The 26,936-nt window shown below is 36.0% G+C and overlaps 1 protein-coding gene across 1 annotated transcript in view; it reads left to right on the forward strand.

Annotated features, from left to right (window-relative positions):
* Positions 1–26,936, forward strand: part of NEGR1 (neuronal growth regulator 1) — a 913,167-nt gene that overhangs the window by 733,004 nt on the left and 153,227 nt on the right. The window contains exon 6 of the mRNA XM_019919185.3: positions 1,451–1,602. Coding sequence (XP_019774744.1) covers positions 1,451–1,602 — 152 coding nt within the window. The remainder of the gene's footprint in view (positions 1–1,450; positions 1,603–26,936) is intronic.

A 26,936-nucleotide genomic window follows, 5' to 3' on the forward strand; every position in this document is an offset into this window, starting at 1 on the left:
ATGCCATTTATTAGCATCTTCATGATTAAATAAATATTTAGTACTAAGACTTGAACACATTAAAGAAGAAAAGCTAACTGCCATTTGAGCTATGAGCTTACATATCACATATTGTGATCAGCACATTTCTTTCACAATAAACTTTGGGGTTAGTTAGGGAGAAGTTATTATTTGGTTGGCATCTCATTATAGCAGAATTCATATTTAGAGAGAGAATTTTTTGACAGGGCCACTGAAGGGGACTTAACAATCCTTGTGTTGTGGGGCTGTCACCCGAACTCCACTGACCTATGAACTATGTATTATATATCCAAGATACCACTATTAAAGTGCTAGGTAGAACTCAAATATAAAATGAAGTATGTCCATATGGCCTTGCCTTTTAAGAAATTTAAAACAATTCAGTTTATTTGGGTAGACTCGTATGTATGGAAGCTGCTAGAGAGAACAACGCAAGAATATGGCTTTGGTTTTATAAATTCTACAACAATTTGGAGAGTAACATGTAGAGCAAGAGGCAGAGACAGAGAGAGAGGAGAGTCGTTTAAGGAGAGTAGAGTAGGAGAGATAGGACATAGGTCAGACTTAAATGAGGAGGGAGGAATCTGGTTCTCAGAGATAAAAGGGAATGATGGCCATTGGGGGAAGATTCAGGAAAAGTGTGAAGCAAAAGCGAGACTGTCAAGCATTGAAAACAGTAGAGCTATGCCGGCCTATCTGAGAGTAGGGGCCTCTGCTGGTAAGTCTGGAGCGAGAACGTTGAGTAGTCAGGGTGGAATCAGGTAAAACTGAATCCTATATGGAGGCCCAGAAAGGTTAAAGGAGTTTCCGAAACACATTAGTAAAGTGTGACAAAGATAAGACTCAACTTTAAATACGATCCTCAGTATTATACTGCAGGCTTTTCCTAGGTTTAACAGCAAGTCATCTGTCTGGGTTATATCTACAAAGTAGCAGTAAGTGTTGACCCTGGACTCAGAACCATCCCACCACAGTTGTAGGATTAACTTTCATGAAAGTTACCTAATAATATCATCTGAGATGGCTAAGACATATTCTAGCCAACTTTTTAGAAATCATGAGTTTGTGTTTTTAAAGGAATCGTTATATTTAATTCCCTTTACTTTTTCTTGACTTTAACAGTTGAGATACCATTGCTGTAGTGTGTTTAATTTTCTAAAATACAAGTCAATGTATGAATAGGACATGTGGCTATCTAAGCTTTGTTTGTTATATAGCACAAATAATCCCATGGGAACAGTCTACCGCTGTCATACAACCTCTCTTCCCTAATATCTACTACTGTAAGGAAATATAATTGCACTATTATCATGTTATATGCTAACAGCAGCATGGTCAAAACTGTCTATGTGTTGCCATGACAACCCCATCTAAGATAAAAATGGTATTCACAACACGTATTTACCTAGAGTTTATTTTTGTCCTTTAGGCTCTTCAGTGGCCAACAAGGAATTATTATTCAGAATTTTAGCACAAGATCCATTCTCACTGTTACCAATGTGACACAGGAGCACTTCGGCAACTATACTTGTGTGGCTGTCAACAAGCTAGGCACAACCAATGCGAGCCTGCCTCTCAACCGTAAGTAACACAGGGTTGCCAAAATGCTCCCAGGGCCTTTTGGCTCCTATCTATAGAGCTCAGCCTGATGTGACATGTTCCTTACACAATATCCTTACACAGGAAATTTGGCCCCAAAATAATTAGCGTGTTGGAGAATTTTATAATCCCTATAGAATTCCATATGTGCTTAGAAAAATATCTTAGATCTGAGAAAAGGGAAAAATCATATAAATAATAGGATCCACTAAAAATGTCTTCTGACTGAAGACAGTTGGTTTGGTAGAATTTAGTTTTTGTTTTGTTTTGTTTTTAAAAATGTGTTATATTTCAGCATAGATTAATTTAGATTGAATTTACTCTTGGTTGGCTTTCTTTAGATGTTTATCTTGAGATAGTGAGAATTTCACATGCCATAAACAAGATAAAATAGTAAGTAAATGATCATGGACAAAATATTTTATCCACATAGATAATGTTTTTACTCAAAAGTGTATTTTGAAATACAACTTAAGGTTTTACTAAAATAGGTACTTTATTTCTAATGTGTCTTAGTTCCGAAGGACTAGAAATGAAAAAAGAAGAGCAAACACAAGGATTAGTGGAAGGGAAAGAAATATATGTTAATGTTTTCTCCTACAATTAGTTTTAGTGCTTTTCAGAAGCTGAGTAACCAACAAATTGTTATAACCATAAACTATTCCTGATTTTGAAGTGGAGTGTTTCTCAAAATGTTCACAGAAAACTATAGAGAATACGCGGTCTTTTCAGTTCCACAAAGTTATCTAAACCATACTGATCTTTGATAATTTATATTTTTATAGTAACCTGACATATGCATATTTATGTTATCATCCTGTGTTAGTAAGCTGTCTCTGAAAAATGAAAACACTGTGAGTTCATCACAAACATGATCATTTCTATTTTGCAGAAATGGGGAACGGGATATGTAATATCCTTACTGTTTAAAAACATACTATAATAAGAAGTTTCATGATTTATGAACTTTGAATTGCCATGATTTAAGAAACTCTGTTGTTAAATAAAATATATCAGTTGGTTGTTAATAGAAAATAATCATTTGAAAATGATTTGTGCTATATGTACTTTTAAAGCATCACATCATTTATTATTCAAGCTTAATATTACGAAGTATTTCTTAGTATCCCGCACTCTGAAAGAAAAGCATTGCTTGCTGTGCAATAGCCAAAGTATAATATACTTGCTTAAGTTTCTTCCATGAGGATTATTTATTTTGTGTAATTATGAATAATATCATTGAAAATATTATAGAGCAATATGAATTCCAATTTAATGTAAATATTGATACTTCTTTTGGTATGTTATTAATATTTTAAATGTTTTAAATATTCAAGAACCTGAAGGAGTAAATGAATTAAACAAAATAAAGACAAATTTAAGGCTTAATAACACATTAACTTTTGCTATTTAAATTTCTAAATCACACTCTGATTTTCAAAACCGAAGCATTAATGACTGTGACGAATTAGGAACAATTATCACTGGTCTGTTTGCTTTACCCTGGCAACCTTAGTGCAGTCCTCTGGATATAATGCACTGCTGAAAAGGCTCCTAAATGTGGTATCTTCAGAATGGACTCTAATTGTCTTCCTTTGCCACTGGCTTTCTGTAGGTAGAAGTGCTAAGAATTACTAGTGAAATTTGATTAATTCGTTAAGAAAGACCTGCAAATCTTGCCTGTAATTTTGAACACAGCCCTGAAGTTTGAAGAAATATCTGTATATTCAAAACTCTTGTATGACCTCACCGGAAACTCTTATTGCACTAAGCATTTCTATTTTTTACATTAATTACTTTTGTTAGTTTTTATCTCTCCACCAAATTATATTTGTTGAGAAGACAGTATCAATATCTGATTAATCATTTTATCTCCCATATCGTTATGCACAGTGTCCGCTATTTAATAGACAATTAGCAAATCTTTAGTGAATAAGTGAATTAGTTAAACATTGAATAAGTGATAGAATGTATCATGAATAAATGAATGAATGAACTGAGTTTTAGCTGTAGAATGTGTATTATAATCTCTAGCTATACAAGGCAATATCACAGTGATGACACTTGTTGTGAGCTTACTATAGAATAGATCCTATTCTAATCTCTTCATATGGATTTGTTCCTTTAATACTCACACAATCCAAAAAGGTAAATTCTGTAATTCCCTTCTTACAGATGAGGAAAACAAGATGAAGAGAGTTAAAAGCTTGACCAAAGTCAAATGGTTCATAAGTGACAAAGCAAAAATCTGAATCCTGACAGTCTGGGTTCAGGGCCTCAGCTTTTAACTTCTATGTTTCACTGTCTCCCACTATGATAAACATAAAACCATCGATGGAGATAAATTTTATCATTTGCAACATATTTTGGAAAGATATACCTCTACATGTAACATGCTTGCCCTTCTTAGGGTTTTTATGAACTTAAATAATTTAGGGTGTTATTCTTCAATAGATAAAAACTCTATTTAAATAAATGTTTAGAAATAAACAACATCCACCAGATATAAAATTTAAGTAATATGAAAGATGAATGGGGTTAATGTTTGACTGAAAAATTATTAAAAATGAGACTCAGAGACATTTAAACACACATTTTTATGGGATTTTAAAACTCCTTGGAATGGTACAGTTATCCAACACAGGCATTGTAAGTCTTCATTGAAATCTTCAGCTTTCTTAAAGTTCTTATGAAACTAGCTGGAGAGAGCAATGTGTCCCTTAATAAGAATTCCTGTCGTATATTCACAAGGTCTGTGGATGGGAAGGTCTTCAACCTCTAAACTGATCCAAAACTAGTGGCCAGTCCTAAGCTGATCTAATATTAGCCTATGACCTGCTAAAGAATTTTAAAAAATCTTTTATTGACTATCAGCCCTTCCTATAGTCAAGGGAGTGTGTAAAACTAACTCGCCCATCTTCTAATCTAGGAGAAAAGAGTTAGGCTCCAAAGAGTCTGCCACATGTGTCCATGATGATATGTGGAACATACCATGAGTAAAAAAAAAAAATCATATTTTCATGATTTGTATCCATGAATAGTTAATATGCTCAAAGAGAAGGTAATCATAAATGTGAATCTCCTAGTATAGTGCTTATACATAGCAAACACTCTATTGAGTGTTATCCACTGAGAATCAGGTCCCCATCTATAACTATTTAGGATAAATCCTGACTCTGTTACAATCTACTCCTGATTTGTAATAACCTACATTTTCCAGATCAACAAGAAAGCAAAAGGCAAGAAGTTGTAGTTTAGAGTTCTGCCATAACTAAGACCATCCAAAAAGGAATGTAGCACTTTTTGGTGTATAAATGTGTGTGTGTGTGTGTGTGTGTGTTTCACATAAAGGGAGACAAGCAGGTCATAATGTGAACCACAGTTCTACCGCATATAGTTGTGAGATTTTGAGTAAGTTACCTAAATGCCAAAGCTTCAGTTACTTCACTTATAAAATGAGGGCAATAATAGCTCCCACCTACGGGATAAAAATTAAATGGGAGGATGCATGTAAAGCACTTAACACTTAGCCTGGATCAAAGTAAGCATTGAATAAATGCTAGTCATTGTTATTATATCACATCCCTAAAGAACACTCAGTTCAATTGTTTTCAAAAACTATATATAGATGGCTGAACTTATTTGATGACTGACTGTCCAGTACTTTACTGAGGGTTTAGAAAGTAAGTTGTCATTGGCAAGCCAGGGAGAAGGCATGCAAATTTGATATAATGTCCCAACTCTAGCTCATAACTTAACCTCATCCCTTGCTCAGTGCATGAACCAGACTTTATGGCACTAATTCCAGGTTAAATATGATGTTCACAGCATAGAGGTTCAGACATCTAGGAGATTTAAAGAGTAAAGGCAGAAGTAAAACGATTGTTCTATGAGGCTCTGATCGTTTATTCAATAGCAATATTCATTCATCAAATATATATATTGACTGTCTACAATGTACAAAACACTGTGCTAGATGTTGGAAAGAAAAGTATTCATAGAAAGGGAACTTCCTCAAAGAGTTCTCAAGTGAATGAGCAGAGAGGTACAAGAAACAGATAACTGTAACGCAGTATAGTCAACAGTAGCATACAAGGGCAGAGAAGAGCCTCTTAATCCAGTTTGAGGGCCATGAAATGACTGTCAGCTAGAGTAGGTATATCACCATATGAATTATAACTAAGCTAAAACTCAAAATATTATTTTAGCCATCATTGTCTTATTTTCAAAGGCAGAACTTTGCAGAGTGCATTCAACAACAATCATGAGCACAATGTAGTGACACAGATGAAAGAATGATATACTCAGTCTTAATGACTCAGGGCAAGCTATAGAGGAGACCCTTGAAATAAGGATGTGATTGGGTTGAGCCTGGGTGTGGGAATGGGAGAGAGAAAAATACTCCTGTATGGAACAGCTCATGTAAAGACATGGCGGTATGAAGCAATCTGATACATTTGAAGACACGGTAGTATTTTAATATGGTTAGAGTAAAAGTTGGGAGAAGAGAATGTTAACAGATGAGACTGGACAAGTTGGGGGACTTAGGAAAGAAAGGACTGCAGATGAGTTTGGACTTTATCCTTCTGGTTTTGTAGATCCACTGAAGCATTTTAATAAAGGAAGGACATAAACTGATTTAGTTTCTGAAACACTTTCTTAGGCAATGTGGAGGGCTAACTGCACAAAAAGAGTAACAGAGATGAGAGAGATAATTAGGACAGTTAATGACCAAATCTGAAGAGAATGGGAAGGAAATTGTGGGAATTTAGATAACTTCCAAAGTTTAGTTTGGGTGACATTAACCAAGCTAGAACATAACAGGAGGATTAGCCATTTTATATTTGGAGAGAAGGTGGAGATTGAAAAAGAGAAATGTTTTTAACTTTAGACATACTCAGTTGGAGGCAATGTCCAATAGGTAGCTGCACTTTATAAAGTCCAGAATGGAGATATGATCTGGAAGCTCTCAGCATGGGTGTGGTAGTTTCCACTCTGAGAGTAAATAAGATTTCTCTTGAAGGCCACGTGGAGTGAAAAGATGAGCAAAGACTGAAATCCAAGTAAAATCAGCATTGAGGAGTGAGGAGAGAAAGAGAAGCATCCTGTAGAAGCATGTGGATTCGGGGTGGATGGAGATGCCAGAGGAGGACAGTGCCACGGAAGCCATGGGAGTAGACCTGTCCTCAAGAGAGAGGGTCAGCAGTGTCTGATGCTACATCGGGCCAGAGAAAGTCTGAAAATCAGCCACTGTCTCTGACAATTGGCAGCTGCTGGTGATCTTTGCCAAAGCAGTTTCTATAGAAAACTGGGAGTAGAAGCCAGATTAAATTTAAATAAGTAGATTCAATTTAACAAGTTGATGAAGAAATAGAGACATGTGTACTAAATACTCTTTCTATAGGCTAGGCTCTGAAAAGAAGAACACAGACGGATGATCTGCCTTGATGCTTCATCAGCTGGCCTGACGTGGGCTTCTTTTCTGACGAATAGGCCTAATGGTCAGGTGTATATCAACAACTCCCTGACCTGCAAAGATGCAGCACTGTAGTCTTTGGTGAACAATACTTCTCATGCTTTTGCTTTTTTGCAAGCCTCCCTCATTCTAGTTTCTTAGCCTCTTTTCTCACATCTTTCTCGGGTCCCAGAGAAGCAAGAAATGGCTTTGATTTAATATGAAGTCACCTTAAATTCTTTTGCCTTCCGTGACCTATAGACTTTAGACTGTAATTGTAAGAGGAGCTGTCATTCTAAGCAGAGATGTCAGTAATTTCATCAATAGAATTACTTCAGGTAGAGAGTATATACTTTTTCAAGTAAGGGGAAAGCAAAATTTATGGAAAAAAACTATAGGAGAGCTAGTATACAATGAATCCCTCATCCTCTAGATTACGTGTCCAGAAATTTCTGAAGTATGTCTGCGTTATAAAAAGTCTCTTTGTGAGAGAGAGGTAGAGAAAGAGACAGAGACAGAGAGAGAGAGGGAGAGAGAAAGGGAAAATATTCTGCAGATCACTGTAGATCAGCCTCAGGGATCAATGCTTTAACAAACAATAATGGATGACAGCGTGTCAACTATTCATAGCAAAATTCCTTATTAAGTAAAAAATTTGGGATTCAGAATTATTGGGGATTTTATTATTATTTTTAAATCGTGTTTTTTGCTTCCTGAACGTGAGCAACTGAAAGAGATGATTCTTCTAAGTCTTCTCCTTAAAGAATGTGAACTGAATAGTCCCATCCTGCCATCTATGGGTCCAGTTCATCAAATGTGCATCATCATTTGATCAGTAATTTAGTTACCAGTAAAATCATTTTCATAAGTAAAACATGTATATGCTTTGTTTCCTACTTTCTCATTATAGGACACATATTATAAGGCTCAATCTAAAGGGAAATAAGGAAAGATAATTACTTAAGAAGGAAGAAATCTTAGAACTCTATATAAACAATATACTTAACATTTATATAGCTTTGGTTTAATACAGTCTTCTCATGAGACCTAATATGTGAAAGTATTTAGAACAACTCAAGGTTTAATATTAAGAAAATCTTTTCTTACAGTCTCAAATAGGTAACAATAATATTGCTACAACGCATGGTTGCCAAACCACCCTTTAATATGTTTCCTAAAGGTGGTGTCAAATATTTTGCTAGAACATAGGTCCTAATGATGCTACAGGGACTTATCTCCTTTTCTTGTGAGCGTGGGGTGTGTGTGTGCACACATATGCATGAATCTGCATTTATTCAAATAACAAAGTATTTATTTACCTCAGAAATATTACACATAAAATATTCAAAGGACTCACCAAAACTTTGTCTTTTCCCTCTCTTAGTAACGCTGTGGAGACAATAATGAAGTTCCAATTTTAAATGCTTTATACAATCAAGGGCTATTTAACTTTCTGGAAAATCTCTTCTCATTTTAGAGAATATTTCTTCCCAGTCTATTTAATTTGATGGACACCTCCTCTGAGATTAAAAAAAAAAAAGTCAGTAGCTCTTATCCAAAGAGAAAATGAGAAGGACTATTGGAGAAAGAATGTGTGTAGCATAACAGTTTTTCCCTGTTTAGATCTGACTGATGCAGGCAAACTTTATTTTTTGACTGATTTGTTGAATATGGAACCAGCTGTGCCCTTGCAAGTAATATTTCAGCTCTCTGCTTGCTTCAAATGTCCCCACATGCCACTAAGCAACTGTATGCGCTCTCTGTTACTTTTGCCTATTATAATGAACCCTGATTTCATGTGAAAGGTGATACCATGAATTTGAATGATTCATATTTTAGATTGAAATTGATCTCCCCTCCTGCAACTTAAAAGAGATAGGGTTTTCATTTTGGTTGAAAGAGGCAGCAATAAATTTAGACTCGTTGATTATTAAAGACAGCATGCTATGTGAGCCAACTTGCTTTATCCTCACAGCTTTATGATGTTAATGGAAACCCTCTCTTGGATGCTCTAGCAATAAATATTTGACAAAAATTAGGTTTGCAGATACAGGTAGATTTTGATATAGCTAAATCGGCCTATCAGATGGCACTCTACTAAACTGAAATATACGTGCACAGTCATAATCATCACACAAATAGTGGATGTATACAAATTTGCTGAAATGGAGTTATGAGTACAGCCAGAGGAGAATTTTTGCTCCCTGACCTCATACCTAGATCCTATGTATTCTCAAGAAGCTAGACACAAAATGGTCATTCATTGCCATACTTAAGAGATGATATCCAACAGTTTGAAGTCTTAAAGGATATTTGGTCCTGTACAAAACAACCACAAAAAAATTGGTCTACACTAAAAGGTCCTTAAAATTTGGTCCTATTCAAAACGTCCATAAGTGTATTTGGTCCTTTCCAAATGGTATTGGACAGGACTAAATATCAAAGACCTTTTGGCGTGTACCAATGTCTCATGGACATTTTGGACAAGACCAAAATCTGCTAAACAGTTGAAGCAGTTAGAATAACTGTTAAAACCTGTGGTGTTCCAGTTCATCAAATTGCTGCTAGTGAGAACCAAAAACAGATGCTGACAGAGCTTTTGTTATCCGTGTCAAATGGCAGAACTCTGGAGCTAGAGTAGGTCTCAGATATTACCTAGTCAAATTTTTTCAAACTTTTTAAAGCAATGCGTTCTTTTGTTTCCACAAATAAAACCTTATGCAAACCCTTAATATAAAACAAAGATAAAATCGGAGTTCATTTGGTTGATTTGGAGGTAAATCTGGAAAATCCCATCTTTTTCCTTTATATCACAATGCATAGTGACCTGCAGGCCTGTCCAGAAAATTAGGTTTGAAATCTTCCAGGCTAGATCTATCCTTTTACTTTGTAGGTGAGGGGGACTGAGACCCAAAGAAGGTGATTGAGAACCCAAAGTTGTACGTTGCACAGCAGATCTAGAGCTAGAACTTAGTTTTCCTGCTCTCATTCCAGTGTTCTTTCCACTCTCTAGGCCAACCACCAAAAGCTTTGGAATCAAACAGATCTGAATTGAAACCACAATCCTGCGTGCAAGATGTTAGACAGTTCTCTCAAACCCAATCTTTAAACCTCAGTTGTCTCACCTACAAAATAGGGTAAATAACTTATTCTTATAGGGTTGTTGTGATGATTAATTGGGATAGGATATGTAAAATGTTGTATAAAGCACCTAATCCAGAGAAAGTGCTCATTAAATGTTAGTTTGCTTTTCTGTCCTCTCTGTTACATATAATCCAAATGTTGAAGAGTAAACCAATAGAGGCTTGGAGCTATATAACCTCAATAACTGTAACTTGATCTCACTAGATATCAGAGAACAGACTAGTTCTTGATTCCTTTATTAATGCACTTATATATATTGCTGTGATATTGTCTTTTTTATTAGAATTATTAATTAAATCAGCTATGCACATAAGTATTCACTTGTAATGATGAAAAAAAAAGTGGTCAGGTTGATAGAGAGGGTTGTACAAAATTAATTACTCTACTGATGTGTTTCTCTCAGGTTAAGAGGCAATTTGACAGCTGCATCCTCAAGCTGCTGAGATGGCATATACATTCATACAGCTGACAAGGGTCAGTAAATGCCAAAGGGAGAAGGGAGATTTGGTATTTGCCGTTGTCAGTGATCAGACTTGAAATGTATCAGGCTTGTGGAAGTTTGGTACCAAAAAGATCAAAAGATGTTTCAAATTTAACCACAAAATTTTATTAGGAGCTCTAGCCTGAGAGTCAGACAATTTAGTTTCTGGCCCTTACTTGGAGGGGTTCTTAAGCAAAGCACTTAACTCACTGGACTCAGTTTCCTCATTTATAAAATGAGGAGAATAGAATATCTAATCTCCAAGTTTTCTTTCATCTGTAATCTTTAAGATTCTAAGAAATCTATATGTTTTTTAAAAGTAGTATTTATGTATGGATTGTTATTAAAAACAGTTACACTTACTTCTTAACAAAGTAGAAATACTGACAATATTTTTCCCTTCTGTACATTTTTTGTCATTGAACTCCTAATTATTTTTTTATTGACAGAAAAAATTGTATTTTAATGTGTTTTTCTCTTTGGTGCGTTTCCACTGCTGGCCTAATCATTTTGTCATCTCTACAAATAATTTTACTCTCCAGGGAAATTTCCTTTATGTTCACAGTTTCAATTCTGTTAGCCAATAACCTGTGAAAAGGCACTAGAATAGACCTCCTTGCTTGCTATTTTATTTCACAAAGCTCTAACACTATAACAACTTAGGCCAAAATGTGACACTATATATATGGGAGTTGTTGCTATTAAGACTTTGTAAAAATGAGAACATTCCAACATTTCCAGCCTAAAGAAAACATATTAGCAGCCTCTACCTTCTGCAGCTACTTCCCTAGTCTTTTCTCTGACAGAGCGTACTGGAGGTCCTGTGAGAGATTCCCCTCCTATTACTTCTAAGAAGTATCTTAGAGAATATTTACCCAGCATGCACTGTTTTCCCTGAAGCTGTGCCTAGATTTAAAGTCCTATCTAATGGTTTGAGCACATTACATGGTAGCTGTCTGAGCTGCTCTCCTACCTCCACTTCTGCACTGTGATTTCTTTTTCTGAAAAATTTAAATGTGACCCCTAATATAAGATACATGGTTATGTGTGAAGAAAATGATAATTATGAAGTGCCTAGTGCTATTATTATTAAACTTACCATTTCTCCTCAGGCAATGTGAAGCATAATTAAAATCACCAAAAAGAAAAGTGAAATTAGCTTTTTTTTTTTTTTTTTGTCTGTTTTGGTGTTCCAGATAACAGAAAAAAGGGGAAGAATTAATTGTGAAAGCAATGATATTTCAGTGGACCACCCTTTCTCTAAAGCACTGTAAATTCTGTCTTAATAGCCATAAAACTGCTTTGAAAGGGACTGAAAATCACATGTCCTCATTGAATGTGTCTATCCAGCATGGGCTAGATTTCCTTCCTTATAAATATAATTCAATTGGGATTTCTCTCCTGAGACAAAAATTAGGTGTCTGCCCAGTATATATTTAAGTAAGATTTGAATAAAGCAAGCAAGACTTTCTGGTATGTAAATGTTATATCATCTATGACATGGGCAGACATTTTCAATAGGTAGGATTTTTCCAACTTTATCCTTTTTTTAAAAAAAAAAAAAAAAAAGCTTTCTCTTTCGATAGTTTTAAGGCAAAGATGTAACTTGAGTTACCCAGTTCTAAAGTGTGGTATTAGATAATCGCATGCTCTTCAGTTTCCTTTCTTTGATTTTTTAAATCAATCTAGTTAGTGCATATGTGAAGCAGCCTCATTAGTAAGGCAGATCATAATTCTTGTCAAAGAACTATTAGGGTCACCACTCAGTCCACTTAGAAGGAATCGCAAGTTTTCTAAACTACTTTGTAAGCACAATGTAGCAACATATTTTCCTAAAACTGGCAGGATAATAGCCTATGTTTTAAGAATGAGTGGTCATACCTGCATACCTGCGGGGAAATTTATACTTTCTGAAAAAAAAATCATAACTTCTTGGGAGCACTGTAGTTTATGGTATAATAACATGCTTACCCAAACGTAGATAAGATCTATAATCAAACTATTTAACTGAGGAAACACATTTTTAGGAAGACTTGCATAAGCTATGGATGCACAACAACTGCAGGCGCGACTGTACTGGAAAAAGATAAATTGAAAGGGTTCATTTCTCTCACGCTAGCACATTGCCTTTTGGAGTCCATATTTGCCATCCTTTCTTACACCCATTTTGCTTCATACTTCAAACCACTGTATTTCCCCCACATCCCTCCTGCAAGCAGCACCTGAAAGAATGAGTCTCATAAGCCAGAGTATTCTTAGACTGCCACCTATCATTATCATAATAATCTTCCATATATTATTTTTTTCTTGTTAGCATGCTCCCTGATTCTTTCTCCCTCTTAGTCTTATATAAATTTTTAAAAAGATAAAATAAAATAAAATAATGACCCACATATTATTAGTGATAGGCTCTCATCTGCTGTTTATTTTTTGCTTTCTGGATCATTCCCTCTTTTTTTTGTTGTTTTTTTTTTCTCTTCCTTTCTCTCATTGTTCCTCAACTCTGGGACTTAATCATCTCCAAAACAGATAGGTAGATAGATGCTTTTCTAACCAGGAATATAGGTTCAAGATAGAACCAAACAGCCTCTGAATAGACAAGCTCAAAGTTGCTTTTGAAAGCTTCATCACTGAAAATGTAATCAAACTTAGCTTACCCCCAATTGATTTAAGTTGCAGCCTAAGGGCCAACCTTTGACCAGGGCAGTACTCACACTTGCATCGATTCTGCCTGCAATCGAATTAGGCAATTCTCTACACTTTCAGCTCTAGCCCTGGAGTGCAAATGGCCAATTTGGGAGGCAACTTGGTTGTGCTTGAAATTTGGAGGAAGATTTTCTCATATGTTCCTGGGAAAAGGCAGGCGTACTTTAAAAAATATATTCTTAGTCACAGAATGGGCTGCCCAAAGGATATTTTATTTGTTTTTATGATGGTTTTGATTTGAGAAAACTTCGCTTCTCCCAGAGAATCTCTACTGACTTTAAAAAGATGAGTTTGTGTACTAAACTCATCAGTATGTGTACTAAAATTTAAGGGAAATGGAAATTAATGAGGAAAAGTAAGGCAATATAATATTCTACTATTATGTTTTACAATTTTAGAAGTAAAAATTAAAAAACAAACATGTTTACTGTGATGGAAGCAAATGAACCTTCTTCATAAGAGTGTATGCTGTGACAACACCTCCCTCTTTCCTTTCTGAAATATTTTATAAGATTGTAATTAAGAAACATTACAGTTACTCTTCTAGGCATAACGGACTTTTGTTATGCATTTTTATTTCTCATGTTTACCTCCCTGTACTGTATACTAATCATATATCATCTCCCCTACTCACAAAACTCCTTTTAGTTTCACATAAACCTTACTGTCTTTATGTATTTATTTTACATATTTATAATAATACAATAGATTCAATTTTTCACCTTGCAAAAACTTCCCCATATTTCTATTTAGGTTTATTAAATAATACTTTGGTGGCTTCACTATTTATATATTTAGTGGTGTGTTGGTAACTGAAAAGAATATGTATCACAAAATTTACAAATAATAATAAAATATAGAATACACTTTATCATAAATTCCATATAACCAATTTCTTCTCATAGAATGGTGTCATTGATTTTTGCCAAAATCTTGTAACTGTAGCCAACCTATGGTTGCAATTTAACCATGATTTGACAAATGGAGTTGCATCCCCACTCTAAGTATTATTCTGACATGAAGATGGGTTAGTATTTATATTTATGATAAAGAGTAAGATGAAAGTAAATTTTTGCTGAAACAGATAATAGTTTTGGACTCCTGAAAGAAAATTCTCAATTTTTTGCACTATCCACAATGTAATGGCTAGACACAATATATTTTTATGTTTAATCTCCATTTTTCTCCATCATTTTCTTAAGTCTAGACAATCAACAACAACAAAAATAAATAAATCAACCCCTAATTTGGAGCTCTTGCCAATTTCCATGGTGTCAATATTCTCATTATGGAAGATTTTAAGCTACCAAGTGATGTTACTGAACAGAGAGTTGGGAAAATATGCACAGTATGACACCGTTATATAATAATTTTACAATAGAGACATAATGGAAAACAACTGAAGATCATAGATAATAATAAAAATGTAGTTGAGTAGTTATTACATCTGTTTTTAATATAATTTAAACAATGGCCATGTTTAAAAAACTGCTTGCAAAATTCCTTCAAATTTAACAATTGGCTTTCATGACCTGGTATAAGCCAGTTTCAGCATGCCACTATACCTGAGTAAATATAAAGGAAAATTTGGCTTCTCCATGTGCAAATGGCATGAGTCTAGGCAAATTACATAAGCTCTCTTATCTTCAATTTATCCTTGTGAAATGAAGTCAGTAATACCTTGCTCACATGAAGGTGGAAGTACTATCAGCCATCCATATCTATGGGTTCTATATCCACGGATTCAACCAACCATGAATCAAAAATTCATGTTATTTTTTAAATTCCAGAAAATTCCAAAAAAGCAAACCTTGAATTTATCATGCGACCAATAATACTTTACATAGCATTTACATTGTATTTGGTATTATAAGTAATCTAGAGATGATTTAAAGTATACATGAGGATGTGTGTAGGTTATATGCAAGTACTGCACTATTTTATATAAGGGACTGGAGCATCTGTGGATTTTGGTATCGTGGGGAATCCTGGATCCAATCCCCCACAGATACCAAGGGACAACTGTATCTTATGTTAAACAAGATATATGTAAAGCACTTGGTCTGTGGTAGGGATTCATACATTAGTTGTCTTTCCTTTCCCTCTTATATAACTTCAATCACCCTCATTATATCTATAATTTCCTTAACTTTACTGTCTCATGGGGATGACTTGATTCAGTATCTCCAAATCCATATAATGACCCTGATACAATGGGATTTTATTCTGTTTCTATGATAAGCTCATGTGTATCTGTATCCACACATGTAGCATTTCTCACTTACATTTGCTGAAACATAATGCATTTCCCCTTAAAACTGACTCTGTCACTATGCCTCATTCTCACCCCACACTGGTTTTTAAGCAACGTTTTAATCTAAAGTTGTGAGTTCTCAGGAAACACTTATCTTGTAAAGTTTTAATTGTCTGAAGCCAGAGAGAAAAATATATTACCTAGTCATAAAAAGTTTTCAGTGTCTTGTATTAACATCACAGTAGGTTCCAGATCCAAAGTTATCTCTCCGTATCTCTCCACCAACGTGGCCAGAGTCAGGGGAGGAGGAATACATATTTTAAATTGCTTTGAAGTGTGTGGAATCAGTTCCCTTCCATATCAGCACACCCCACCCCAAAAAAGTCTTAAAATTGTTTTTTTTCTCATTGTTACCCATTTAAAGCAAGAAGACTGTAGTTTGTAGGCTGCATACTTTGGGACATAAGATTAACCAGTAATGCCATAATTTTAAAACTTTAGTATTTATTCACTTATCAATCTATTGACTATCTAAATGCCTAGTCCCATGCTGTGTTGGGAATACAGAGGTGAGCTAATAAGACTCCTATTGATTCCTAACTTTTTGAAGACTGCTATTTTTGAAGGGGAAGCTGGGGACAAAAGCAGCTATCACAGAATGTGGTCAATTTCTAGAGGTAAGTGAGAGAATGACAAAAATGAATGAATAAAAGAAATCCCATATGGCTGGAGCACAGAGGACAATTAAAGGAAAAGTAGACAGACATGAGGATGGAAAGAAAGGCAGATGCTAGCTTGTGAATGGCCTTGTAAGCAAATGCTACCTTCTTTAGCCTGTTACAGAAGTGTCATTGGCCAAAACCTTTTTTTTTTCCATATACTACTGATAGCTTTTAAAATGTGAGTGACAAAAAAGACAAATACTTATTACCGGATTATAGTGATACTTTGGTTCTTAAGATGTCTCACAATGTATGTGAAACAACCTCAGTTGCTAAGATAAAGACAACTTTTGGTCTGAGCATTAATCCCTCTGCCACTATTGGCACTCTTCAGATACATACACTACTTATTTAGCACCTCCTCATATGTTTCTAGAAAATCATACATATTTGTACCAATTTTACTTAAAGGAAGAGCAATTACTTCACTCCGTTGATCTATTATGCTGATCAAATAGTAAAATAATTAGTACTTAACCATTTAATGAGGTGTTTAACCTTTTTCTAATATATCCTTCCCTAACTTTTTTTCTAGCACAGTTAATCTGTTCAATAATGCATACTATAATTGTTCAGTCTAATCTCTTTTTCCTTCCAATTATACAGGATGTTGCAAAAAAGCTCTCCAAAGGTACTTTGGAGCAAAATCTTTATCACTGAATAATGCATTAAAGTTAAATACTGTCAGTCCTGAAGTAACCCACAGAGAACTTGCCTATATATGTTTATAACACCTTATCTTCTTATTATAGAATCACTTGACTAGTAATATCATGGTAACAGCTGATAGGTAAACACTAAAAGTTATTTCCATGTCCTGAAAAACAGCCCATAAAGATAGTTTTACCAATTAAGTGACAGTCTGTTCTATCCAATGAAATATCTGGCATAATATGTACTTACCCCAGTCACACACCAAAGAAGAGTTATGCTCTCTAGGAGAATCTGCCTTTGTTTTTTTATGTGTTTTGTTTGTTTTGCTTTAGTTTTTAATAACCTATATCTCTAGTCCCAGTTTACCATCTTGCAATTGGTTATGGTAGGAACCAGGTGAGAGTTGAGATAGTTTAGCATAAATCCAGCCTCACTATTAATCAGCAAGTAAATATAAATGCCTATGTATACCACACTCTCTTAATGGCTGGAGGGTAAAGGTATGGAGAAGAGAAGTGTTAGGACAGAAGTACAGCATTCTTCTGTTCATTGTGGCTGGTGTGAGATCAGACTTAGTATCTAGGCTCCCTTAGAGAATGAGGAAAGGCAAAATGTAATGCAGAGCTATATCTAGATAAGATAATCATGGCTTTGAGAGGGTGAGTATCAAAGCACTGGGGAAAAAAAAAAAAAAGCTCCAAGCAAGTATTCTGCTGATGGTGATTCAGAATCATTATCTTCAAATACAAAGGACAACTTTATTATCTTTTGAGATTTACAATAGCTGAATTCAATGTGAGATGGGCCTAACTTTTAACAATTTTGAAAAATGCTACATTATATTGTTCTTGTTACTGTTGTTATTGATAGATGAAAGTGCAGCAAAGTGAAAAGCTTAGACAGAGAAAAATTTCAGGTTGGAAATTGGGCTAATTACTGCCTAGATGGAAAGCAAAAAAAAAATGGAACTTATTAAAATGTATGGAAATTATTCTTTTAACAATGCTTGTGTGTTTGTGTGTGTGTATAAAGCTATACTAAAAATCACCTATTACTGATTTCATTTCTTCATGACCAGCAGTATGTGTATTGTTTATAACCTACCCATTCTAAAAGACCAACAGGCACACAGTCATTTAAGTACTTGTTTATGTTTGTCACTTCAAAGGAGCTTGGTTGTTCCTCCAGCATTGTCGATAGCTTAGCGATGGTTGCAGCCATGCCATAGGCTTCTTCATAGGTGTTCCTTTAAAGCAATAAAATTCTGACACTTGTTATTTAAAATGACCTTTGAAAATGAAATGTTTAAAACAAAGGTCTAGAAACAAAAGCAAATTATTTTATCTACATTCTACTTTACCCTAAAATTCTGTTGAACCAAAGTGCTTAGAGACCTTCCATCAGAAGGGCAGTATTTCAAAAACTAACATCATTTTTTGTTCATTACTATTAAAATCCTGTGAGACTTGTAAACAGCAAACACAAATTTTTTAAATCTATAAGTAACTTGCTAGATAATTTTTCTAAAGCATCTGTGCTAGCTAAGATTGAGAACAGTTGTGACAAAATCCAAAATAATGACTTAAAAAAAATGGTTTTCTTTCTCTGTCACATGGAAGCCTGCAATAGACAATCCAGGACTAGAATGGCATCATAATATCCAGGACATAGCCTCCTTGTGTGATTTTGTTCCTCTTCATAGCACCCATGCCCAAGTTACTCGGTGGTCAGAGGTGTCCCCTGCAGTTCACAGCATCATGTCTGTACTTTAGGCTGTAGGAAAAATAAAGGAAAGGAGAAGGGCTCCCTCTTTTCTTTTACAAATACTTCCACAAATCTGTACACACTACTTACACTTTTTTTGCATGTAAAAGTGTTTATATTTTTACACTTTTAATAAAAAATATATATTTAAGGTATACAACATGGTGATTTTGTATATATAGTGAAATGATTCCTACAGTCAATCTAATGATTATATCTTTTTCTCACATAGTTACCATGTTTTGGGTGTGGGAGGAGAGACCCCGAAATCTACTGTCATAGTAAATTTCCAGTATTCAACATGAGATTATTAACTACAGTAAGCATGCTGTACAGTAGATCTCTAGACATTCACCTTACATAGCTGCAACTTTGTACCCTTTGACCAGCATCTCCCTATTTCCCCCACCTCCCCACTCCTGGTAACCACCATTCTGATCTCTGCTTCTGTGTATTTGACTTTTTAGAATTCCACATATAGGTGAGATCGTGTCATTTTGTTTTCTTTCTACCTGCTTATTTCACTTAGCATACTATTCTTGTTAGCGACAGGTCAATGCTCTGCCAAAAACTGTGGTTATTTTCTTATAGTTAAAGGATACTGTGGATACTGAGGGACAACTAGCTGTCTTTACCACAGTTGATCTCTTTGTGAACCAAATATCCAGGCATGCCCTTCTTCCTACATATAGAACATATCCACTCCTGGCAAAGGTAGAAGACCATAGTCTTCCATCATATATTGACTCTAGCTGAGGTCTAGGATATCTGGGTGATGCACAGTCTCTTCTGTCAGCCTGAATGTAGTGTGGCCTGGTCAGCTCACCTTGAGATTAAAACAAACGTTTTCTGCTACACACAAGCCCAATATACTATGGTGGCATATAAACCAGAACTCTGTGATAGCACTCCCATTCTGAGACAGGGAGAAGGGGAAACCCACAGTAGCCACTTATCGATGGCAATGATCAGACCCTGCCAGTTTGAAGAATCCAGACTCCTTTTTCTGGCAGTATTGTATGTTCCTCAGATAGATCACTAGGCAGCTACTCATTCTTGTTCTGGGAAGAACTCCCAAGTCCCTTGTTCTCTGTGGCCCTTGTCTCTTTCCTTTTGGAAATTCTTTCTTGGACAGTAGGCTCCATGACTACACCTGAAGAAAGCATTGGGGGCTGAATAGCCTGTGTGGCCTATTTTGTGCTGAGGTAGATTAGGAATAGAGAAGTCTCTTTAATGGTTAACAACTACAATAGTAGACCAGGTTTGTGGTTTCTTTGACAAAACAATAAGCTCAAAAAATGAGTAGGCTTCTGGGGCTTCCCTGGTGGCACAGTGGTTGGCGGTTCGCCTACCGATGCAGGGGACGTGGGTTTGTGCCCCGGTCCGGGAGGATACTGCATGCCGCGGAGCGGCTGGGCCAATGAGCTATGGCCTCTGGGCCTGCGCGTGCGGAGCCTCTGCTCCGCAACGGTCTCCGCAGCGGTGAGAGGCCCGCGTGCCGCAAAAAAAAAAAAAAAAAAGAAATGAATAGGCTTCCACCCTAGTTAATTTTATCGGTTAGCAACCTTAGAATAATGTTTCTTATAGAAAGAGTTTAGAATGCTGATGGCTTCCATCTTTTACTTACTATGATCTTTGTTCTCTCTCAGTCAAACAGCAGCTACATTAAAGAGATCTGAAATGGTGGGTTTGGTTGGAAAGGCAATACCTTTTGTCTTGTCTGTCCCCTCAAAGCTCGCGGACTTCCCATGACAGAGCACTAGTCTTCTTTCATGTTAAGGCTGATGCTTTGCGGCTACTTCTTTACAGTTTTAATTGGAGATAGAAGCAATTGGCTTTTGCAGTGTTGCAAGATATGTTACCAGACTCTCCATCAATTTAGATTGTAGGGTACAGCTAGCTTCCCCCTTTAGCAGAGGTGCATTCCTTTCCATCTCTATAGACCAGCTAGCACTATGCTGAATACAGGATTCTGAAAGTGGCATAATGCAGGCAACACACATTAGCCTTCTAAAGTCTCCTATTGCTGTCTATTCCTTGAAGATCACCATATCTGTGGGTTTAGTCTCAGAAGAATTTCATATTATATGTTGAACAAATTTTTTCAAAAGAGGTCCTTATTCCAAAATACCCCCAAACGAATAGGGACCAGAAAATTATCAACGTTCAGCTGAATCAGAGATGATCAAAACAATTCATGTATTTTGAGTTCAACGAAAAATAATTATCCTCACCAAATAAGGCACCATGCATGCATAGAACATAGGCACATACCTTAATGTAGAATTAGAGTGGGTAAGGAAAATAACTTAATAGGGTTTTCTAAGAAAAAACCCTTTCTCAAGTCTTTGTGTCCAAAACAGAGCGTGTATTTATTGATATCACCACATTCAAAGAAATGGGCTGATTCTTACTAGGAAGGTTGATCATGAAGAATCCTTATGACATGGACCCTGTCCTGAGGAACTAATGATCTATAAACTCTCATTAACTACTTTATCCCTCTCCCCCCTCCCCTTATTTTATTCATGAAGAAATCATTCCAGAGAGGAGAGGTAATAGCTATTCTGTGGCATAACTAGTAACCGTAACTAGTTAATGGTAGACCTTGGATAAGAACTCAGTTCTCTTAGCACTTTGCTTTTTGCAACTGTGCTAAAAAAAGGCCTAAGAAGTCTGTGTCAACAACTTTGAAGTGTCTGCGATTTTACTCTGCTTACAGGCTAATGTTAGCTTGCCCCAGTACCATGGATGCTGGTGGAAAACACAAGACTCCTGGGTCAGACCATATTCCTTGCAGCAAAAACAGTAGCCAGAGAGTCAGCATGTTTGCATTTGTTCCCTGAGCCCCAGATTCCCACAGGAGCAACATGGATGACCTACATGGATGCTGGCACATGCCTTAGCTCCTGTTAAAAGACAAGAATACTGAGCTCAGGAACCCAGTGTTTTATGGCAGCCAGTAAGCAAGCTTGCTAAGAATGAGGCATTACCTCATCCCACAAGAAGTGGCCTGAATAAAGAGCATTTACACTTTATTTTTTACTGTGACTTCACAGTCTTGCCATTCTCAGCAAAACAAGTGGAGTGGGAAATACCCCTGAAGGAATGTCTCCCAATAACCTGTAGAGAAAGAGAGATAAAAAGGTGGACTTATCCTCAAAGCAGCACTTCTTAAATTGTATTATGCACACTGCTATACTGAGGACCCCGGTAAAATGCAGACTGATTCAGTGATTCTGGGGAAGAGATTGAGGTTCTGAGTTTCTTCCAGTTCCCAGGGATGCTAATGCTGTGAGTCTGGGAACCATACATCATTAAATAGCAAACTCCAGGGGACGTCTGGTTGGATCTGAGAATGGCTTATATAGGCAGCCATAATCTAGATTCTGAACTTCTATTTTGAAGCCATAGAAAGTCTTTCTAGTCCACTGCCTAGGACTTAACAGACTGTGAGGGACTCGCTAAAAAATATAGGAGACCACAACATATATTCTGAGTAGACCCCTGGATACTGATTTATCGATTTACAAAAGAGATTGACTTGGGTTATAATGTTCACATTGGCATGAGCAGCTCATTTTCTTCCTAAAATGAAGTTATATTAGAAGCCACATCATAATCAGAAGTAATTTTATTAATTTTTCAAGAGAAATCACTGTCTGAGGACACAAAATACTTAAAGTCTGTAAGCTCAGCAGACCTGCATAGGACACCAAATCATCAGCAGCAGATTGTTTGGTGAACATAGAATCAGAACAAGGGGAGATAAATAAATCAAACAGTAAATGGCATTAATCTAAAATGAGCATTTCTTCATTCAGCTCACAAAAAAATGGCCATTTTACCAGTGGGACAAAATATGCATTAAGTTCAATAATTCTGGCTCCCTTTTCTCTGAGTGGTACATACATCCCACCCATCTCCAAATCCTTCCCCCAACCCCCAATCTCAATTTACCTCTGTGACTTTCCTTTGTCTATGTATGCAGCTGACCAAATCCTAGGTCTCCACTTCCTTCCCTTTAGAGTAATACATTCTTTGTTTAGATGTGTTCATATATTCAATCAGGTTTCTTTCAAGTTCTGTTTACTGCAGAATCTTTTTTGTCTTTAAAAGGTAATTTTGCATATACCTATTTTGATCTGTTACTTTCATAATTTAACTCTCAGAGGGCCAGGTGATTTCCCTCATTTTCAATTCTGCAGGTGAGGTGGAGGTATAGCCCATCCAAAAGATAATTCAGTCAAAGTCCAGCCAATTGTTTTTTTGCCTCAACAGATTATTTCCTCAACAGATTATTTGGGGACCCTGTAAGAATAAACAAATACTCGCAAATAAAAAATTGTAAATGAGCTTTTTGGAAAGCTGCCATTGAAGGCCACACACATGAGTTATCCTACCTCAGTTCAACCATATCAAATATTATTCAATATTCCTATAAAATTTCTATGACTAATCCATCCAGAACCTGTATGCACTTAGCAAATTTATCTAAAACCTAATACTATGAAAAGGCTTCAATCTTATACATATGTATATCATAAAAACTACAGCCAAACTATCTCTACAAACAAATAAACCATGTTTCATTGGCAATTATTTTTTTAGCCCACTATTTGAAAATTAGAATATCCTTTCTCTACAGAAACAATGTTCCCTCATGTATTTATTCATCTTTTCATTACTAAATATGAACTCTGTGCCAGATGTGCATTAATTGCTGTAATACAATGGCAATAAGACAGACACAGCCCCAATCTTCAAGAAATGTATCATCTGTGGCTGATATAAACATGTTATCAGACAAGTATGATACTTAAGGGTCAGCATGACTTTCTGAAGAAATTGATATGTAGTCTGAAGAATGAGGCAAAATGGAGAGGCTAGAAGACTTCAGGTGAAACAGTATGTATAAATTCCCGGGGTAAGAAAGACTATTTCCCAGGCAGGTTCACAAAAGTCCATTTAACCCATAATTTAAGTCTTTGTTTAGACTCACTTAAAGTGGAATCACAGATTGATTAAGACAAGGCAAAGGGAAAAGATTTAGTTGTTGAATCCTAGGTGTAAAGGCCGTAAGAGTCCTAAAAAGGTCATCTTAACTAACTCCTAATATTTTGGTTGGGGAAATTGACACCCAATAACTAGTCCAACATTTCCCTGAGAGTTAGTGGTAGAGCCCAGACCAGAAGCCACATCACCTGATTCTCCCTACAAACATTGCTTCAAGGATAGAAGTAATTATACAATGGAATATACCTACTCTGTTAGGCATAATTTGTACTATAGTATTCAGAGTTCTAATTTAAGATAACATGCATTTGTAGTATTATGCATTAGACTCAGAGACTTTAATTAGCATGTTCTTATGTGAGCACATGTACATTTATATACCTTTATAGATATCAGTTAGGGATTAAGTTCCATAGCAAGTAAAAGAAGCCTGATAAATAGTGTCTTGGTTTTGTTTTCTTTGTGTTTTTTTCCTTGTGTGACTGAAAGTCTAGAGATAAGTAAACTAGTCCATGATGTTAGCACCACAGTGTAAACAGGGACCAAACAATAATCCCTTCTACCTACCTAGCATATTCTTGTTGTCTCATGTGCACAAGAGGTCAGATGGCACTCCAAAATCACAACCATGTTCCAAGTAAGAAGGGAAGGGAATAGGATCACTGAATCTGCTATCTTTTGAGGAACTTTCCCAGAAGCTCTACCCACTGACACGTGTACATATCTGGTGCCTATATTGGAAATCACTGCTTTAAGCAAGAGTTTGCGGTTGTATAAAATGCCCTGCAATTAACAGCACCAGATGCTTTGCTTTTCTCGATAGTGAGAAAGGAGTTAATGTGCAGGGTACTGGTACTGAGCATATTATCTCCTGTTCAGAATCTTGAAAAGAAGTATGTGTTATGAGCTTATGCTCACCTCAGACAAAGAAGCCCTTTGTAATAGAAATGATGATGAAGTGGTCTTGGTCTGAACAGAGCCTTGCATTGCCGTTTTTTACTTGTCCTCTTCCCTAGGAGCAATAAGACTTTCCCAGAACCTCAACAGCCTGCTTTCTGCCTTTGTTTAGACTTGCTGTATGTCACACACCTGATGGGCACTTTCAGTAGTTGTGATTAAGAGTACGGAATGGAGATCAGAGAGGTCAAAAATGCTTAGATGGCTTGTTAGAGTTGTAAACTCTAAAGATCAAATTGCAAGAGCTAAACAAAGCTTATACAAACCCAGAAACCATCAGTGTTCTAATATAGAGACAAAAGCTGATGCCCAGAGTTAATCTGAAAAATTAAAGCTCCAAAATATGGCCTAAACATGGTACGAATTTACAGTACAAAGAATTGTCTGTCATCCCTGCCCCACTCCAGACTTATACTGGCGATCAAATGAAAATTAGCTACAATGTAGGCAAGGTATATTAGTCTGTAACAGTTTCACACCCTTGACTTCTGAAAAATGTATGTTCTGAAAAGTGTACTTTGAAGACATCAGCTTTGTGTATAAGCATCTCATATTTCAGATTTGAACATGTTTTTATTGTTTTTGTTGCTGTGAGTCTTGCATGTTTCTGCCAATTATTATGTTTGACCTGGATCATGACAAAATCAGTTTGGTCAATCATATGGAAAACTATTTATTTTTAAAAATGGTAAATTCATGTTGCTGACTGAGACTATGATTAACAATAGATGTATTTGCACTTCAAGGAAAATTATGAGAATAGTCCTGTACTGATTAAATAATGTGATGGCAACTTTCCTAAATATGCTTTGTGAGGTAACTAAACACATGGCAGCTCCTCCATCATGACTTTCAGAAAACTTTAGATAAAAGTCTGTCCCAAATTGTATTCATGACTAAGAAGGAAGTAATAGTAATATGCTATTTTTGGCTAAAATGTGTCCCACTTTCTAATATGACTGTCACATGATATATAAGAAGGAAGGAGTAGTAGTATGGAAGGAAGTAATAGTAAGTAGGAAGTAATAGTAATATGCTATTTTTGGCTAAAATGTGTCCCACTTTCTAATATGACTGTCACATGATATATAAGCTCTTCATCCAGTAATGTATTAGTTTGTTTAATTCAAGGTTCAAAATGAAAACTTCTTTTATTTCTTGACACATCATCAGTTTAACTTGGCAATTAGATAACATCCCTAGAATCAAAGATAGACATCAGGAAACTGTCTTTTTCCATGAATGTGAAACAGATAAACAAAAACCACACAAGCACAACAATCAGCACCACAAAAATTGCAAAAGCTTTGGACTAAGCCATCTGCTACAAAGGAAATGCTTTATTAACTCTAGCCTTTCAATGTAGTTAAAGCTTATGAACATGTTAGCTAGTTTTCCTCTGGGGACTACAATGATTTGTTCTATAAAATTTAATCGTTATGCCTTTATGCATTAAACAGAAAGAGGTGTATGAAATACAGTAATATTTCAGAACATTTTTCTTTAAAAAGTAATAATAAGTACCCAGTATAAACAAAGTTTATAAGTCCTATTAAGGATAAGTTTTACTGTGCAGCATAAAATAATTTGACCACTGGAAGTATGCATGTACAAGTAGGAAAAGTATTTACAATACAAAGATTTCATATGGTATCTTTTACCTGAAAGGTACATGTAACTACAGGGCAGCAGTTATATGTCACTTTCCAATTTATAAATGTAGGTAATTTTATTACTTGTAAAGCCATGCACACCCAGTATATTACTCAGGCTAATGTATAGAACTAGTGGAAAAAACGTATATTCAGACCCCCAATGAGCCATGTATATTCTTAGGTAGGGAGGACAAATATAAAGTTCCGAGAGATTGTCAGTGGCATTGAGGTACAAATGTAGCTATGTGCCACTTGTCAAAGAAAAGACCGTGCATTAAAAAATTCAAGCCTATAATAATAACAAATTAGAAACATCTTCTTGTTTTAAAAGACATAAAAACTTGTAAGCTGTTCTCTCCTAGAATCTCTTTAAAACATGGCTGCCGGGCTTCCCTGGTGGCGCAATAGTTGAGTCCACCTGCCGATGCAGGGAACACGGGTTCCTGCCCTGGTCCGGGAAGATCCCACACGCCGCGGAGCGGCTGGGCCCGTGAGCCATGGCCGCTGA

This window comes from Tursiops truncatus, chromosome 1 (assembly GCF_011762595.2).
Source record: "Tursiops truncatus isolate mTurTru1 chromosome 1, mTurTru1.mat.Y, whole genome shotgun sequence".
NCBI classification, from domain to species: domain Eukaryota; kingdom Metazoa; phylum Chordata; class Mammalia; order Artiodactyla; family Delphinidae; genus Tursiops; species Tursiops truncatus.